General features: G+C 28.7%; 3 protein-coding genes across 4 annotated transcripts in view; 1 reads left to right on the top strand and 2 right to left on the bottom strand.

Annotated features, from left to right (window-relative positions):
- Positions 1 to 869: 869 nt before the first annotated feature.
- LOC107024547 (nicotinamide/nicotinic acid mononucleotide adenylyltransferase) lies at positions 870 to 4851 on the top strand. 2 transcript variants are annotated; one of them, XM_015225537.2, is made up of 10 exons: positions 870 to 1078; positions 1688 to 1769; positions 2294 to 2367; positions 2664 to 2749; positions 3092 to 3175; positions 3372 to 3456; positions 4004 to 4083; positions 4151 to 4252; positions 4454 to 4512; positions 4607 to 4851. In XM_015225537.2, exons 1-10 carry the CDS (start codon positions 1072 to 1074, stop codon positions 4698 to 4700), a joined length of 753 nt encoding a protein of 250 aa, XP_015081023.1. In that variant the 5' UTR covers positions 870 to 1071; the 3' UTR covers positions 4701 to 4851. The 2 variants fall into 2 exon arrangements, with proteins under 2 accessions (XP_015081023.1, XP_015081026.1); XM_015225540.2 differs by having other exon boundaries at positions 923 to 1078; positions 2300 to 2367.
- A 188-nt stretch (positions 4852 to 5039) lies between these two features.
- Positions 5040 to 8173, bottom strand: LOC107025651 (nuclear transcription factor Y subunit B-6-like). Its single transcript, XM_015226413.2, has 3 exons — positions 8089 to 8173; positions 5490 to 5967; positions 5040 to 5402 (listed from the first exon to the last, which is right to left on the bottom strand). The coding sequence occupies exons 1-3, from the start codon at positions 8108 to 8110 to the stop codon at positions 5321 to 5323; spliced, it is 582 nt and encodes a 193-aa protein (XP_015081899.1). The 5' UTR covers positions 8111 to 8173; the 3' UTR covers positions 5040 to 5320.
- A 9339-nt stretch (positions 8174 to 17512) lies between these two features.
- Positions 17513 to 19775, bottom strand: part of LOC107025329 (nuclear transcription factor Y subunit B-6-like) — an 8571-nt gene continuing 6308 nt past the window's right edge. The window contains exons 2-3 of the mRNA XM_015226113.2: positions 17924 to 18407; positions 17513 to 17836 (exon numbers count right to left, since the gene is read on the bottom strand). Of these exons, the coding sequence (XP_015081599.1) occupies positions 17743 to 17836; positions 17924 to 18407 (578 nt within the window). The 3' untranslated portion in view covers positions 17513 to 17742. The remainder of the gene's footprint in view (positions 17837 to 17923; positions 18408 to 19775) is intronic.

Here is a 19775-nt window from a genome sequence, read left to right as displayed (position 1 = left end):
ATAAGTTGTATTTATAAATTACACATTTAAAATTATATTATTTAATTGTTTCTTTTCTAAAGCACATTTTAAATGCAATATATGAATTGTATATCTCAATTCTCAATATAATCTATAAGTCGTGTTACTAAAACTAGTTATAAAATAACATTTATTATTTTGTTTTATAAATTGTATTTATTGAGTTTAACTTATTTAAAGTTATTTTTTAATATTATATTTAATGATAGTGATTTATAAAGTCTAATATGTTAATATCAATTGACAAATCCCGTATTTAATTAAAATTATAAGGCATGTTTATAATTTGCTTTGTAAGTTCATTCTACATAAAAAGAAAAAGAAAACAAAATATATTGTATATAATTAGTGATATGTTACAACTCTGCCTCTAAATTACGAAGAATAAATAAACTTATATTTTATTTAAATTTAATCTTAAATGGTATATCATTGTTGTTGATTCTCGAAATTTGTACTTATAATCTATAAAATTCACTTTTTATCCCTTCAAGTCTTAAATTTAATTTTTTTTTATCAATGACATTTGTGAGACTACATTACACATATGTTATTATTTTTGTAAAACAAGAAAGGAGAAAATATTTAAGTTTGTTTCTATATATGTGATATTTTTTTATCTTTCAAAAATTATACTATTTAAGTTTAATTAAAATTTTATGCTTTTATTTTTCTTTAATAAAATTTATATAATTTTTATAAATTATGTAAGAAATACAATAAATCATAATAATTAATAATTTAAAATAATTAAAAGACATTAAAAATTTACAATTTAAAATAAACTTGTAAAATCTCAAAATACAAAAATTGTCACCTAAATTCGGACGGAAGAGTAATTACAGGTTAGACCAATTTATCCTTTCTAATATTCTCTTTTATTTTAGTCCCATTCGCCGTCGCTTCTCCACGTCTCAACTGCTGACCGGCGACCGGCGACCGGCGGAACAACAAGAAAATTCCCAGCCTATTTTACACGCAGGCCATATTCGTCGTGGTTATTATATCCTCCGAAGCAGATCTCCGTGGAAAATACTCTTCACCAGCAACATGTCTAGTAAGTACTCAATTTGCTTGTCTATAATTATTCTCCTTAAATTGATTGACGTTTCCAGTTTTGAGTTTTTGTTTGGTTAAAAGTGTGCGAATTAAGAAATTATACCGGATAGTGGAATAGAGAATGGTGATATTCATGTAAAAAGATTGTTCCTTTACTTTTATCGACCGTGTTAAAGGCAGTGATTTAATTTAAGCCATCAATATTCATAAAATAGTACTGCTTTGTCTTGCTATCCACTCATACTAGTAGTCATAGTGTTGTTCTCATAGTTTCTTGTCATTTGATTTTTGTTATTATATGTTGTTATCGTAGTATTTTGTATTTTATTATGCTTTCACTTCCGTTACCTTTTTTTTCCTGGAGTACTTTGGACTGTTTCTCCATGAGCCGATGATCTATTGAAACAATTTTTTTTAAATCCAAGGTAAGGGTAAGGTTTGCGTACATATACCCTTCCCAGACCTCACTTTGTGGGACTACATTGGGTATGTTTGTTGTTGTTGCTGTAAAGTATGCGCTGTGACTAGCAGATGTGAGTCAGCATTTTTGGTTGTTGATTCTGCTCTCCAGTTGTTTTCTTGCTAACCAATCTGTTTAAATTTGTAGGTAAGACCGATATTGCTTTACCGTTGGATAAGTTGTGTTTGGATTTAATAAAACAAATGGAGGGGCAACTAAGTCCTGAGAGGTAAGTTTAGTATGTGAGTAGTTTTGAGTGTGTGATTTAACGTCTTGTATTGTCATGTCATAGTTTCAATGTTGGCTCACTTGTTTTATAATGCCCATTTACCTTTTAGAGCTGCCAATTCACAATTGTCATGAATTGTGCTTGTTTATGACAGGATCTGATATTAAGCTTCCGAAATGTTAGTTTTCACCCTTTTTTTAAAAGAAATGTATTGTTATTTATGTTGGGAAGGGGTATAGGTCAATCACCATAATGGACAAGATTATTACAAGGAAGCAAAGTTGAGTGGTTTCCAAGTCTACTTTCCAATGTGGAGACTCTCACAACTGAAGTAGTGTTGTAATACTTCCATGGTATATTGAAAGGCATAAATAAAAAAGTGATAAAAAAGCAAGACCTGAATATACATACTTGCCAACGTAGTTAGCTTTATAATGGATTTTATTATATTATTTATTCTTTACCCTTCTTCCTCTGATTCTATCCCTGCTATAGATACTTGCTAACTCTCTCTTTCTTACTAGGAAAAGGACATATGCAGTTCTTGTATCAACAGGAAGTTTCAATCCTCCAACTTATATGCACTTGCGCTGTTTTGGTAAGTACTATCCATCCTCTATTATGTTTCCCCGCTGAGCTTTTTTCTTCTTTTTATCCCTTTATTCTCTATTAGGGGAGGGAGGGAGGGTTGTGGGACTGAAGCAGGTGTATTTGCGTGTGTGCCAACGAGAAGAATCTTCCATATTTTTCTTCTATTTAGATGAAAGCAACAAACCATATATAGTCTTGAGTCCTCCAGCACATAAGCTGCTCAGAGTTAATATATTGTTAGAATATGAAGTTTATTTAATCTGTTTATCGGGTGTTGCTAAACTTTTGGTGATATTAATTCAGAGTTGGCAAGAGATGCATTGACTTCAGAAGGAATTTGTGTGATTGGAGGTTACATGTCACCTGTAAATGATGCATATAAGAAGAAGGTATTTAGCATATCTCCAGCAGTGAAGCTGCTAAAAATGAGTAATTGGAAGTAATTAAAAGAAAACATGTACTACTAGCTTTGCTATATAATCACTATCTTCTGATCCATCTCATTTTGCATTATGAATCTTAACTATGTTGTTTCTGGTCTGGGACCTGAAATTTCTTTATACTAGTGCATCCTGTTCTTAGTCATGATGTTTTGTTTCTTAGTTTCTTTAGCATTTATACTGGTCAAATATATATTATTAGAAGAAATTGAACATGCTTTATATCTTGTGTCAATGTTACTGACACGCAAAAAAAGATCTTCCTAATTCATTTGCTCCTTGTTTTTGCAGAATCTTATATCTGCTGAGCATCGTGTTGCAATGTGCCAGTTAGCCTGTAAAAGCTCAGAATTTGTTATGACGGATCCCTGGGAGGTCTCTCTCTAACTACTTATCTCTTTCTCCTCCTCCTCCCCTCCAGAAAAAAATATCCCCAAAACCTCCCTTTTTAGTATGAGTAATAAGGTCTAGTTTTATAATCGATGTATTTACACCACTGCTGCACTCTGTGATAAACTAACTTTCCTTAACTGCCAAATGGACAATGATTTTTCTTGTATTATTTGTGCAGGCAAATCAGGATAGCTATCAACGAACATTGACGGTTCTCTCCAGAATAAAAAGCGCTATCAGTGGTGGAAGTTTGACATCCACCGGTAAGATCCACAGCTGCCTTAAGTCGATCTGTGTTGGAATAGTGTTGATAGGAATTTATGGCCAATGGTTAATAAGAAACTTGCAGCCTTCCTGAAACCAGCTTTTTTCTTTATGATAACGGTTCTTTCTTTTTCTTGGTAATTAGACTTTTCATTAATCACCGAAGTGCTGAATTACAAATCTATAGAATGGCCAACACAGCCAGCTATCTCAAAGAAAACCAACTAGTCCACCTAACACAAAGGAACTCAAGAATACAATGTAGCAAAGGCCTTATTAGGCAGCTAGAAAGAAAACTTGTTCAAAGATTCCACTTACCGTAAATCAATGTGCATGTTAGTTACTACTTAATAAACTACTTATTACTTGGTCGCTATGCAACCCTAAGAAACTGTGCAAAAGTGAACATGCCATTCTATCTGTAAGGGAGGGAATAGTTGGTTAACATTTTAAATTTGCATTATCTATCCAAGTGAAATTGTTTTAAAGCTATTGTAAATTACGAAGTTCCATTCAAGTTCTAAACACTGGTTATTTTTCTTGCAGATGACCTCATGGTTATGCTGGTATGTGGTTCTGATCTGCTAGAATCTTTCAGCACACCTGGTGTTTGGATACCTGAGCAGGTAAAGTGAATAACCTCCTTCACGTTGCACTGAAATTATGCAATATGTTCATCTGTTGATTTTCTAGGTCAGGGCCATATGTAGAGACTTCGGCTTGGTTTGTGTCCGAAGAAGTGGCCAGGATGTTGAAAAAATCATCACCGGTGACGATATTTTGAATGAATATAAGGTAACTTCGTTTAGAGCTCCATATCCTAGTCCGTTGTTCTCTCATTTCAGATGATCGACTGTTATACAGCGTCACCAGTAGTAGTACTAAATATTATTGAAATGTTAGCATGCCAAATTCACAGACAGCTTCACACTTCCCATCCTCTTTTATATTGTCGAAGAGACATGTAACATACAGTATACAAATGTAAAATTGCAGAAGAATATCCGAGTCGTGGATGAAGTAGTACCAAATGGAATCAGTTCAACGGGACTAAGGTAAAAAAAATCATCGATCTGACTAGCTAGAATGACATGAAATGAATCTTGAATAAAAATGGTGTACAAGCTAAATTTTTTTTCCTTATGTCAGGGACTGCATCTCAAAAGGGTTATCAGTGAAATACTTGACAGCTGATGAAGTAATTGATTATATCAAACAACACAATCTTTACAAAGGGCAATAATCCAACAACTGACTCCAATTGTAATTTTTTTTTAAAAAAACAAGTGCAAGTACATATCCTACTACTTCATGTGATTAAGAACACACATAAAATCCAAGTTCTCATTAAAAGTGCATCTATATATGAAGCGTCCACTTGAAACTTCACTAGATATGTTGTTCTGTGGTTATAAATAAAACACGATTGGCTAGTCGCTTGCTATGACTGTTCAGACTCTTCAAAATGTCACTAGATGCATGACAATGGATCAAACACAGGTACGACAACATTTAACCATAGCTCAATTCTTTTCACAAGAAGAAAGTGAGACTATAAGCATCATACAACAAACACAAGGAAATTATAAACACACACATTTATTTATTATACAAAACACAGGTAGCTTACTAGTACATAACATAAAGTTCTTAACACAGGTGGCTTATTAGTACATAAACATAGAGTTCTTAACAAGGAAACTTAAAAAACACACACACACAAACTTGAAAACACAAACATACTGTTACTCCAGATAGAGTTCAAACGATAAACATACATAAAAACATTATTATTCCATTCTGGAATATACCACAACACAACGCCACCTGCTTGTTCACATCATCAGTCTACTATCCCAACTGTCAAAATGGATAAGCAGGCATAACAGTTGAAGTAGAAGCCTCAGAAGGACTACCATCATTCCCCGCGGCCATCTCAAAGTCCCTGTAAATTTAGAGACAGTAAAATCAGTTGATCTTTCAGTAACGCTATTATTCATTTTCAAAACTCATTCTAATACGATATATTTACCTGGAAGTTACCAAGGAAGCAGTAACAGGATCATAAAACAGCACATTTGGTGGGAAATGCGGGTATGGATAACCCGGGATGGGTTCATTAGGATGGGATGCAGCGAGTGGAGTGACATTCAATTCTCGCACGTTGTAGTAACTCGGTGGATTATATTCACGATACCTGTTGAGGTATTGGGCTAAAAGCCTAGCATGGATAGTCAGGCCCATATTGATCATGGCCCAAAGAATATCCTCAGCTGTCACAGTCTTTCGTCGCTCCATATTGCAACGTTCCTTAGCTTTTTTTGTGATACGATTGATATAGTAGCTCCCTAATTTTTGCACAGACTCTTTCGATCCATCTTTGATTTTCGCGTTCGTTGGAAGGATACCGCGCATGATTCTCGTCATGTTAGCCATCGGGAGTTGCACTTCCAACAGACGTTGAGCTAGCTGATCCACCCCTGTGTTGACGTTGGTCATGTTGTTTACACCTTGTATACAAAAAAAAAAGTGTATATAAGCTTACAAGATTTTAGCTATATATATATATATATATATATATATATATATATATGAGCTTAAGATAAAGGAAAATGTTAATTGGATCATATATGACTTAATCAACATGAGTATTAAAATAGTAGAAGGACATAATTAATTTTTGGATAGATATATGAGATATTTGCTCTAGATTAGTATTTAAGATTACAATTTGAAAAAAAAAATATATTTAAGAAGCGTGTGTACACTTGCTTGAAGATAACGCGTGATACCAATTGAGTTTTAAGAAAAATTCTCGTAAACTGTTAAATTCACGCGCTATCTTCAAGCAAGTGTACACGCGCCTCTCTGATTTTTTGTTGTTGTGCTCGTATAGATAAGTTGAAACGTGATCCTTGATATGAAGCAATAAAAGTACAATAAAGAACTCCGACCGAATACGTTAATTTAGTATGAGATTTAATTTAATTTAAGCATGATAGAATATAGAAAAGAATTATATATTATAAATTATTACCGTACGGAGATAAAATCAATTTAAATATCATCACATTTATGTTAATAAAGTAAGAAAAAGAATATCAATTAATAAATTAACATAGCACAAAACTAAATCAATATAAACATCAATATGCTAAATTAAAAGGCTGATCATATATAGAATTTAGTTTTCTCCGTTTCTTACTCATTTGCTTTTTTTTTTTTAAAGAATTATGTGATGCTAATTTTTTTTATTCGATGTCTCAAGTCACGTTAAAGTTTCTGCTAAACTTAAATTACATATTGTTAGGCCTATTCTGAGTGACGCTCCCAGTAATGCCAAAAATTTAGTCTTTCTAATTTTCACTTCAAGTTTAAGAGGTTTTTTTTGTTTGTTTAGTAAGAAAAAGACGAAAAAAGTAACCGAAACGAAGACTTTAATAAGCATCCCAAGAATACAAACAAATAATTTTTTTGGTTAAAGATAATCATAAAATAAAAGAAATAAAATGTTACTTAGAAAACATGAATCCTGTGGTTCTTCAAAGAAAAAAAGAAGATGAACACACTTTTTGATGATATTGTGGATGAAACAATTTTTTTAATTATGGTTTAGAAAATTAGAAAAAGAAAATTACAAAATTTTGAAAGGTAAATTCATAAGAAAAAATGTTAACAAATCACAAAAATTTGGTATACTCAATCAATACATACAAACTTATCTATAAGAAATTTTTTAGCAAGTAGAATTGAAGAAAATTTAAGTAGAAAAAAAGAAGTGTTGAACCACTTGACGATGATAAAAGTTGTTTTTTTTTTAAAAAAATAAATTAAATCATATAGAATTATCAATCCAAAATTTATTACGGCAGAAAACTAGAAAATGAAGTGGTTTAGGCAAAAAAAAAAAAAAAAAAGAAAAAAAAGCAACCACCATCACTATAATTTTTTAGAAAAATTAACTCAGAGTTGATATACAGGTCGATAGATTCATAAGACATTAATTTTTTTTAAAAAAAATCAGATAGGAAAAAGGTGAATAGATTATACAAAATTTAAAAATGAAATACATGCAACACATCAAATTCAATCTTTTTTCTTGGTCATGAAAATAAAATTATCAAGTTAATTAAATCTTAAATGGTAGAAAACAAGAAAATAAAGTGTTTAGGCAAAACAACACTTTCGCTGCTAATCTTTTATTTAGTCTCATCGATCGATCTAATCACACACGAGACATTCAACTTTTTTAGAACATAAATTCATGACCGAAGGAAAGAGTGAAAAAATTATTTGAACTTGACCAAAAAAAATAAGAGAAAAAATGCAACCACAACCATCTTCAATTTTTTTAAAAAAATCAAATCGTCATTTAATTTGCAGGTCGATACATTGAATCTTTTGAAAAGATAAAATCTAGTAGGAAAAAGGTGAAACGATTACAAAAATTTGAGAAATGATATACACACAACCTACAAAATTCAACATTTTTTTGGTCATGTAAACAAAATTGCCAAATCAATTAAATCTTAAATCACAGAAAACAAGAAAATGAAGTGTTTACACAAATCAACAACACTGAAGTTTTTGAAACATAAATTGACAATAGAAGAAAAGAAGAAAAAAATTACCTGAAGTTGGAGCATAATCCATGTTCTTTCTACAAATTAATTTCTGAACTGAACTGAGGTACTTTCAATTTATTTTGGTCTTTTTATAGTTGTGACTTGTGAGTGGTGTGATTTCAGTTGTTACTCAGTACTTAAGTTTATATAATCCCTTATTAACAACTTTTTCTTCCACCTAGAAAATTTTATTTTATTTTATTTTATTTTTATTTTATTTATTTATTTTTAATCATACCCCACTTGCACTTTTTTTTTTAATGTTTCTTTTGGTGTTTTTTAATTTGTTACATTCTGCATGTTTACTAAATAGTGACACCAAGGTGATAAAAACGTCCTTCCAAAATGAATAATGAGATTATTTCCTGAATTTGCTCAAACTTTTCTTTTTCATATATGCAAAGAAAATCCTTAATCTCAAATTATCTTTTGTTTGGATTTCGAGATCGATTGGTGTTTGATATACATTTTAGAATCTCGATTTATTTTCATTCGAATTGCATAATGCTTCTCAATTAAAGAAAAAAATGCTCCACATTAGGAATTTCTTATCATTCTTATGTCCAGATATCGAATTTTAGACCTCTAATTAGGATAAAACTAAGGATCCTATGGACAATGACGTAGCTATAAATAATGAAGGGTGTGATCAGTTGAAAATCTTTTGCTGAAAAATTATATATTATGTAGGTAGAAAATTATACTCAGGGTTTATGTTTGATATGATGAATGATGTTTTTCAAGAAAAATGTTTATTAGGAAAATAAGTGAGTTTTTTTAAACTTATTTTCTTAAATTTAATAAGTAAGCGAATATAATATTAGCTTAAAACATTTAATCTAGACAAGTCCTATGGAATGTGAAGGAGGGGTGAGTGCATAGGTGGGGGGGGGGGGGAATTAATGAGGTGGGTTGAAGGGTAAAGAAGTATAATCAGTGCTAAATGTAACTTGTGAAACTTGTTTTTTCTATTTTCACTAGGAAAAATATTTTCTTCATTTTAAAAAAAGAATATTTTAAAAAAATTATGATTAACCAAACATGATTAATTTTTTAAAAATATTTCCGTTCATACTAAACACACCCTAAGTATACATGTGCATATACCAAGTTTTGTTAATTTATCTCGAATTTAGTGATAAAACAAGTGATTATTAGTATAATCACAAATTCTATACACAAATTAGATGTTAATTAAACTTTTGGATCCAATATATAATAATATGACTTACTTTATTATATGACTTTTTTGAGTTAAATTACCACTAGTTATATTTAGTTTACGTGGAGTTTAAAAGCTAACAAGCTTTTAAAAAAGTTACATTCTTATTTCATTTAATATCATAACAAATTAAGAACGACTCAATTAAACGATTTGTATTATTTTTATGCTAGGTTAATTTAACATGTAAAAATTCTCGATAATATAGGTTAAAATAGTACGGACGTAGAAACAACTTAAAAATCACTACGCGTGATTATCAAATGATTGACCGTACAAATTAACGAATCAGTACTCGTGATTATTAAATGGTTGACCGCACAAATTAAATTGTACGGAAAAAACGTAGTTCTTATCAAGTAAGAAGAGGTAGTAAAAATATCAGTCACGTGGGCTAATATATTATAGAGTTCACGCTCTTAAAACAAGTTACATACACGCGCCACCGATGTTTTCTTAGGGTGTGCTCATATAGATAATTTGAAAACCTAATCGTTGACATGAAGCAAGAATCTCGATTATATAAGTTAATAAATTATAGCAAAAAATTGCGATAGAATAAATTAATTAAGTACCTGAATAAAATTAAAATTAATTTAAATATAGGTACGTCAATTAAGTTAATAAAGACGTAAAATTTGATATGCAAAATAAAATCATAAATTTAAACATCAATACTCTAATTTAAAAAGTTAATCATACAGATCAACTAAATCATATTTAAACATCAATAATGTAGAATTAAAAGTTCATAAAAGAATATATATTTAAGTCTAAGATTTAAACATTGTTTGCCCTTGCCCTAAATAATTTATTACATTATTAAATTATTCAAAAAAAATAGTTATAGATATAAACCCTTTTAGATGTAGAATTTGGTGTTTGTTTAGAAAGAAATAAGACTGGTTACTTGCTAAAATTGGTAATATAAGTTTGAATGATGTAAATATTATTTAAACTATCGATGTATTTGTTACTTAAAACTTTGATTATCTCTTCTATTTCCATTTTTAGTAGTAATTTTCTTTCTTTACTTTAATAATTTCATCTTACCTAGTTTTTTACGATTATATTCATTTCATATCATATATTGAAAAGTCGGAAATTTCTCAAAAATAATTTCTTTATAAATATTAACGATCAAATCTATGTACACCTCTTTTTTTTAAAAAAAAAATCACTTGAGTATTTTACAATTTATGAGGTTTCTATATTTATAGAAAACATATAACATATAAAATCTAAATTATATATTTAAACAAAACTTCAGCTTTATCTTATAATTTGATATTATAATTTCATATTATGATTTTTAAATTATAATTTCATTGCTTAGTTTTCTCCGGAAATTAATTTTCTAAAGCTAGTCAAAGGGATATTTCTTCTCAGTTTGTCTTATACCCCTTTTTTTCATAAATCAAATAAATGCCAAAATATTAGTTTTCCTAATTTAATTTTTTGTTTAAGATATTGTTCTTAAAGTAAAAGACGAAAAAAAGAAACTGAAATATAATAGTTTCAAACAAAAAGAAAAGAAAAACTCAAACGGAACTACATAAAACAATAAATTAACACGTAGATTATACTGTATTATTTTAATAAATATAATATTTGAATATATTATATTATTTTTCATCGTTATATTATGTCAAACTTTCATATTTCTAAAATAATAAATCTACAAAAAAAAAGGCACAGATAGAATTACTATGAAAAGATCTATAATGATACAGATCCATAATTTGAATGATAATATCATTTTGTATCATTATATTATAACACTAATTCATAATTGAATGGTAAATATTGTAATCTTCATTACATAATGACACAGATCCTTAATTTGAATAATAAATATCGTTCTCCGTCATTATATAATGACACAGATTCATAATCTGAATGATAAGTATCGTTCTCCATCATTATATAATGACACATGCTTCAGAGGTGTATCCAACATTTCGATAAGATGGGTGTACGATTACGAAAAATGCATTTTAAATATAAATTTGATTGATTTGACTTTTAGATTCTTAATATGAACCATAGGTTCATAATATAACCATTAAATTTTAAAATTTATAGGTCCAAAATATATAACGCACTTAACTTTTTAGGAATTTTCAATGTAAAACACTTAATTTTTTTTTAAAGATTAAAGGAAAAATTAAAACAAAAACTAGTCGAAACACCAAAAGTGTAACCGATAATCTCTCTGTTACTCAAAATGACAAGATAGATATAAGATTTAAATTTCTATCCTCACTTAGAGAGGTGCACCCAACCACATCGTATTATTATATGATACTTTAAAGGTGGGTTCACAAATCTTTAGTTAAATATTTTTTTAAAAATATAAACTACTATATATGATCTAGAGAGGATAACATGGATTCACGTAAACCCAACGCACCTCTCTAGATACGGCTATGAGATTCATAATTTCAAATGATAAATATCGTTCTTTGTCATTACATAGTGACACGAATTCATAACTTGAATGATAAATATTTTACAAGATAAAACTAGGGTATGAGTTAAAGCTACTATGAAACAGATAGAATAAAAGATGAAATATGATTACTAAGAAAATAGTAAAGTAACGATGCAATCACGCCAAACCTCTCGCTACATAAAATAGTTGTTTTCATTGTTACCTAACAATGAATTCAAACGACATAACCAACCATCAATTCAAACCAAACATTATTACAATACAACCAGCCAAACGAGGTGTTTTAGTACTTAATAATTCAAATTAAGTTCAATTTTCACTTATTAGCTAGTTGTTTTTGGACTTGTCTTAATGAGTAGAAAAACGAATAACAGCTTTAGCTCCTTCAGCCATGGCATGTTTAGCTAGTTGTCCTGACAACTCCATTTTGACAGCTCTATGCATGTTCATAGACGTTAACGTTATTCCTCCCGAGTACTTCAACAACGAAGATTATAGTCTTTTTTTATTTAAATTACTCATGAACTAGCTAACAAGAGACATTCAATTTGTTAGAACATAAATTCATGACAAAAAAGGCTGGTGAAAATATCAAGTGGTGGTAATTGAAGAAAAACTAGGAATATCATAATATTTTTTTAAACTCCCGATTTAGTTTTAATGATTTACATAATCACACACGAGACATTTGATTTCTAAGGACATATATTGATTAGGGTTAAAAAAAATGAAAAAACTTAAATGGTTTAAGCCTTAAAAAAAAGAGAAGAAGAAAATCAACAAATCATTATTAATTTTTTTAAAAAAAGAAATAACTCATATTTCATTTGATATGTAAATCGATATCTATTCATGAGACATAAAATTTTTGGAAAAATAAAATCAGGTTGGAAAAAAGTGAATAGAATTATAAAAATTTGAAAAATTATATACACACAACACATACCAAATTCATTCCTTTTTCTTGGTCATGGAAATATAATTATCAAGTTAATTAAACCTTAAATTGTAGAAAAAAGAAAATGAAGTGTTAAAGCATAACAACAACAACACCAACACTGCTAATATTTTATCTAGTCTCATTGATCGATATATAATCATATATGAGACATTTAATTTTTTAAAATATAAATTAATGATCGAAGTAAAGAGTGAAAAAATTATCTGAACTTGAAGAAGAAAACAAGAAAATCAAAGTGGTTTACACAAAAAAAAAAAAAAGAGAAAAAATGCAACCACAATTATTATCATTCTTTTAAGAAAAAAATGTAAGTCATCATTTGATTTGCAGGTTGATACCTTGGTAAGACATTAAATTTTTTGAAAAGATAAAATATTTCAAGAAAAAAGTGAAATGATTATAATAATTTGAAAAGTGATATAAACACAACAGATACAAAATTCAATATCTTTTTGGTCATGTAAAAAAAATTACCAAGTCAAGTAAACCATAAATCGTAGAAAATAAGAAAATGAAGTGTTAGGCAAATCAACAGCAATAAAATCGCTAATTTTTTATGTAGTCTCATCGATCAATCTAATCACACACGTGATATTCAATTTTTTTTGAAACATAAATTCAAGATAGAAGAAAAGAGTGAAAAAATTACCTGAAGTTGGAGCGTGATTTATGATTTATCTTCTACTCATTTTCTTAACTTAGGTTATTTTGATCTTTTTATAATTGTGAATGGTGTGATTTCAGTTGTTACGCAGTACTTAAGCTTATATAGTTTCTTATTAACAATTTTTTTTCCACCTAGACAATTTTTTTAATTTAATTTAATTATTTTGAATCCTTACCACTTTAGCTTTTTTGATGTCTTTTGATGTTTTCTAATTTACTCATTTTTTTAACTTAGGCATTTTCAAATTATTTTAGTCTTTTTATAGTCATAAGTGGTGAAATTTCAGTTTTTACTCAGTCAGTACTTAAGTTATATAATCTCTTATTAACAAACTTTTTCTTTCACCTGGATATTTTTTAAAAAAAATTATACCCCACTTCATTTTCTTAACTTAGTTATTTTCAATTTATTTTCTCTTTTTATAGTTGTGAGTGGTGTGATTTCAATTATTATTTCGTACTTAAGTTTACATAATCCGTTATTTAACTTTCTTTCACCTGAACAATTTTATTTTTATTATTTATTATTAATCAAACCCCACTTTCACTTTTTTTATGTTTCTTTTCGTGTATTTTAATTTGTTATGTTCTATATGTTTACTAAATAGTGATACCAAGTCATTAAAAGAGTCCTTCCAAAATGAATAATGAGATTATTTCCTGAATTTGCTCAAACTTTTTTTTTTTTTGCATAGATGCAAAGAAAACCCTTATCTAAAATTATTTTTTACTTGAATTTCAAGGTTGATCGTTGTTTGATATACATTTTGGAGTCTCGAAAGTCGTGTTGCATAATGTTTATTAATTAAAGGAAAAAATGCTCCACAATAGGAAAAAATGCTCCACAATAGGCAGTGTATATAAGCTTACAAGATTTTAGCTATATATATATGAGCTTAAGATAAAGGAAAATGTCAATTGGATCATATATAACTTAATCAACATGAGTATTAAAATAGTAGGACATAATTAATTTTTGGACATGTATATGATATATTTGCTCTAGATTAGTATTTAAGATTACAAATTGAAAAAAAAAAATATTTAAGAAGCGTGTGTACACTTGCTTGAAGATAACGCGTGATACCAATTGAGTTTTAAGAAAAATTCTCGTAAACTGTTAAATTCACGCGCTATCTTCAAGCAATTGTATACGCGTAAGTTGAAAAGTGATCCTTGATATGAAGCAATAAAAGTACAATAAGGAACTCCGACCGAATACGTTAATTTAGAATGAGATTCAATTTAATTTAAGCATGATAGAGTATAGAAAAGAATTATATATTTTGAATTATTACCGTACGGAGATAAATCAATTTAAATATCATCACATTTATGTTAACAAAGTAAGAAAAAGAATATCAATTAATAAATTAACATAGCACAAAACTAAACCAATATAAACATTAATATGCATAATTAAAAGGCTTAGCAGTGATCATGTATAGAATTTAGTTTTCTCCGTTTCTTACTCATTTGCTTTTTTTTTTTTAAGAATTATGTGATGCTAATTTTTTTTTATTCATTTTGTGTCTCAAGTCACGTTAAAGTTTCTGCTAAACTTAAATTACATATTGTTAGGCCTATTCTGAGTGACGCTCCCAGTAATGCCAAAAATTTAGTTTTTCTAATTTTCACTTCATGTTTAAGAGGTTTTTTTTGTTTGATTAGTAAGAAAAAAACGAAAAAAGTAACCGAAACGAAGACTTTAATAAGCATCCCAAGAATACAAACAAATATTTTTTTTGTAAAAAATAATCATAAAATAAAGAAATAAAATGTTACTGTAGAAAACATGAATCATGTGGTTCTTCAAAGAAAAAAAGAAAAAAAGAAGAAGATGAACACACCTTTTGATGATATTGTTGATAGAAACAATTTTTTTAATTATGGTTTAGAAGATTAGAAAAGAAAATTACAAAATTTTGAAAGGTAAATTCATGAGAAAAAATGTTAACAAATCACAAAAATTTGGTATACTCAATCAACACAAACAAAATTATCTATAAGAAATTTTTTAGCGGTAGAATAGAAGAAAATTTAAGTAGAAAAAAAGAAGTGTTGAACCGCTTAACGATAATAAAAGTTGTTTTGTTTAAAAAAATAAATTAAATCATATAGAATTATCAATCCAAAATTTATTAGGGCAGAAAACTAGAAAATGAAGTGGTTTAGGAAAAAAAAAGCAACCACCATCACTATAATTTTTAAAAAAATTAACTCAGATTTGATATACAGATCGATAGATTCATAAGACATTAAATTTTTAAAAAAATCAGATAGGAAAAAGGTGAATAGATTATAAAAATTTTAAAAATGAAATACACGCAACACATCAAATTCAATCTTCTTTCTTGTCATGAAAACAAAATTATCAAGTTAATTAAATTTTAAGTCGTAGAAAACAAGAAAATAAAGTGTTAAGGCAAAACAACACTAACACTGCTAATCTTTTATTTAGTTTCACCGATCGATCTAATCACACACGAGATATTTAACTTTTTTAGAACACAAATTCATGACCGAAGGAAAGAGTGAAAAAATTATCTGAACTTGACCCAAAAAAAGAAGAGAAAAAATGCAATCACAACCATTATTATTTTTTAAAAAAAAATCAAATCGTCATTTAATTTGAAGGTCGATACATTAAATCATTAGAAAAGATAAAATCTAGTAGGAGAAAGGTGAAACGATTACAAAAATTTGAAAAATGATATACACACAACTACAAAATTCAACATTTTTTTGGTCATGTAAACAAAATTGCCAAATCAATTAAATCTTAAATCACAGAAAACAAGAAAATGAAGTGTTTAGACAAATCAACAACTCTGATTTTTTATGTAGTTTCATCAATCAATCTAATCACACATGAGACATTTGATGTTTTTGAAACATAAATTGACAATAGAAGAAAAGAAGAAAAAAATTACCTGAAGTTGGAGCATAATCCATGTTTTTTCTTCAAATTATTTTCGTAACTGAGGTACTTTCAATTTATTTTGGTCTTTTTATAGTTGTGACTTGTGAGTGATGTGGTTTCAGTTGTTACTCAGTACTTAAGTTTATATAATCCCTTATTAACAACTTTTTCTTCCACCAATAAAATTTTATTTTATTTTATTTTATTTTTATTTTATTTATTTATTTTTTATCATACCCCACTTTCACTTTTTTTTTATGTTTCTTTTGGTATTTTTAATTTGTTACATTCTGCATGTTTACTAAATAGTGACACCAAGGCAATAAAAATGTCCTTCCAAAATGAATAATGAGATTATTTCTTGAATTTGCTCAAACTTTTCTTTTTCATATATGCAAAGAAAATCCTTAATTTCAAATTATCTTTTATTTGAATTTCGAGATTGATTGGTGTTTGATATACATTTTAGAGTCTTGATTTATTTTGATTCGCATTGCATAATGCTTCTTAATTAAAGAAAAAAATGCTTCACATTAGGAACTTTTTATCATTCTCATGTACAGATATCGAATCTTAGACCTCTAATTAGGATAAAACTAAGAATCCTATAAACAATGACGTAGCTATAAATAATGAAGAATGTAGTCATTTGACTATCTTTTGCTGAAAAATTATATATTGTGTAGGTAGAAAATTATACTCAGGATTTATATTTGATATGATGAATGATGTTTTTCAAGAAAAATGTTTATTAAGAAAATAATTGATTATATCAAACAACACAATCTTTACAGAGAGCAATGATCCAACAACTGACTTCAATTGTAACTTCTTCTTTTTTTAAAATAAGTGCAAGTACATATCTTACTCATGTGATTAAGAACACACATAAAACCCAAGATCTCATTAAAAGTGCATCTATATATGAAGCGTTCACTTGAGACTTCACTAGATATGTTGTTGTTCTGTGGTTATAAATAAAGCATGATTGCCTAGTCGCTTGCTATGGTTGTTCAGACTCTTCAAAATGTCACTAGATGCATGACAACGGATCAAATACAGGTACGACAACATTTAAGAAGAGTCTTGAGTAATCATAGCTCGATTCTTTTCACAAGAAGAAGAAAGTGAGACTATAAGCATCATACAACAAACACAAGGAAATTATAAACACACACATTTATTTATTATACAAAACACAGGTAGCTTACTAGTACATAACATAAAGTTCTTAACACAGGTGGCTTATTAGTACATAAACATAGAGTTCTTAACAAGGAAACTTAAAAAACACACACACACAAACTTGAAAACACAAACATACTGTTACTCCAGAGAGAGTTCAAACGATAAAACATACTTAAAAACATTATTATTCCATTCTGGAATATACTACAACACAACGCCACCTGCTTGTTCACATCATCAGTCTACTATCCCAACTGTCCAAATGGATAAGCAGGCATAACAGTTGAAGTAGAAGCCTCAGAAGGACTACCATCATTCCCCGCGGCCATCTCAAAGTCCCTATAAATTTAGAGACAGTAAAATCAATTGATCTTTCAGTAACGCTATTATTCATTTTCAAAACTCATTCTAACGCGATATATTTACCTGGAAGTTACCAGGGCAGCAGTAACAGGATCATAAAACAGCACATTTGGTGGGAAATACGGGTATGGATAACCCGGGACGGGTTCATTAGGATGGGATGCAGCGAGTGAAGTGACATTTAATTCACAATTGGGCTTGCGCACGTTGTAATAACTCACTGAATTATATTCACGATACCTGTTGAGGTATTGGGCTAAAAGCCCAGCATGGATAGTCAGGCCCATATTGATCATGGCCCAAAGAATATCCTCAGCTGTCACAGTCTTTCGTCGCTCCATACGTTCCATAGCCTTTTTTGTGATACGATTGATATAGTAGCTCCCTAATTTTTGCATAGACTCTTTCGATTCATCGTTGATTTTCGCGTTCGTTGGAAGGATACCGCGCATGATTCTCGTCACGTTCTCCATCGGGAGTTGCACTTCCAACAGACGTTGAGCTAGCTGATCCACCCCTGTGTTGACGTTGGTCATGTTGTTTACACCTTGTATACAAAAAAAAAAGTGTATATAAGCTTACAAGATTTTAGCTATATATATGAGCTTAAGATAAAGGACAATGTCAATTGGATCATATATGACTTAATCAACATGAGTATTAAAATAGTAGGACATAATTAATTTTTGGATATATATATATATGAGATATTTGCTCTAGATTAGTATTTAAGATTACAAATTGAAAAAAAAATTATATTTAAGAAGCGTGTGTACACTTGCTTGAAGATAACGCGTGATATCAATTGAGTTTTAAGAAAAATTCTCGTAAACTGTTAAATTCACGCGCTATCCTCAAGCAAGTGTACACGCGCCTCTCTGATTTTTTGTTGTTGTGCTCGTATAGACAAGTTGAAACGTGATCCTTGATATGAAGCAATAAAATTACAATAAAGAATTCCGATTGAATACGTTAATTTAGTATGAAATTTAATTTAATTTAAGCATGATGAGTATAGAAAAGAATTATATATTATAAATTATTATCGTACGGAGATAAAATCAATCTAAATATCATCACATTTATGTTAGTAAAGTAAGAAGAAGAATGTCAATTAATAAATTAACATAGCACAAAACTAAATCAATATAAACATCAATATGCTAAGTTAAAAGGCTGATCATATATAGAATTTAGTTTTCTCCGTTTCTTACTCATTTGCTTCTTTTTCTTTTAAGAATTATGTGATGCTAATTTTTTTATTCATTCGGTGTCTCAAGTCACGTTAAAATTTCTGATAAACTTAAATTACATATTGTTAGGCCTATTCTGAGTGACGCTCCCAGTAATGCCAAAAATTTAGTCTTTCTAATTTTCACTTCATGTTTAAGAGGTTTTTTTTGTTTGTTTAGTAAGAAAAAGACGAAAAAAGTAACTGAAACGAAGACTTTAATAAGCATCCCAAGAATACAAACAAATAATCTTTTTTTGTAAAAGATAATCATAAAATATAAGAAATAAAATGTTACTGTAGAAAACATGAATCCTGTGATTCTTCAAAGAAAAAAAGAAGATGAACACACCTTTTGATGATATTGTTGATGAAACAATTCTTTTAATTATGGTTTAGAAAATTAGAAAAAGAAAATTACAAAATTCTGAAAGGTAAATTCATGAGAAAAAATGTTAACAAATCACAAAAATTAGGTATACTCAATCAACACATACGAAATTATCTATAAGAAATTTTTTAGCAAGTAGAATATAAGAAAATTTAAGTAGAAAAAAAGAAGTGTTGAACCGCTTAACGATGATAAAAGTTGTTTTAAAAAAAAAATTATATCATATAGAATTATCAATCCAAAATTTATTAGGGCAGAAAACTAGAAAATGAAGTGGTTTGGGAAAAAAAAAA

Source organism: Solanum pennellii, chromosome 7 (assembly GCF_001406875.1).
Source record: "Solanum pennellii chromosome 7, SPENNV200".
Taxonomy (NCBI): Eukaryota; Viridiplantae; Streptophyta; class Magnoliopsida; order Solanales; family Solanaceae; genus Solanum; species Solanum pennellii.
Note: the sequence above shows the minus strand (reverse complement) of the source record. Positions and strands in the feature narration are given on the sequence as shown.

Excerpts from the sequence above, each read along its gene's own strand:
- LOC107025651 (XM_015226413.2), bottom strand. The coding sequence starts at position 8,110 with ATGGATTATGCTCCAACTTCAG. Across the intron at positions 5,968-8,088 it reads GGATTATGCTCCAACTTCAG|GTGTAAACAACATGACCAAC; the intron begins GTAATTTTTTTC and ends TTTGTATACAAG. Across the intron at positions 5,403-5,489 it reads GCTTCCTTGGTAACTTCCAG|GGACTTTGAGATGGCCGCGG; the intron begins GTAAATATATCG and ends CTAAATTTACAG.
- LOC107024547 (XM_015225537.2), top strand. Across the intron at positions 2,750-3,091 it reads ATGATGCATATAAGAAGAAG|AATCTTATATCTGCTGAGCA; the intron begins GTATTTAGCATA and ends TTGTTTTTGCAG. Across the intron at positions 4,253-4,453 it reads ATATTTTGAATGAATATAAG|AAGAATATCCGAGTCGTGGA; the intron begins GTAACTTCGTTT and ends GTAAAATTGCAG.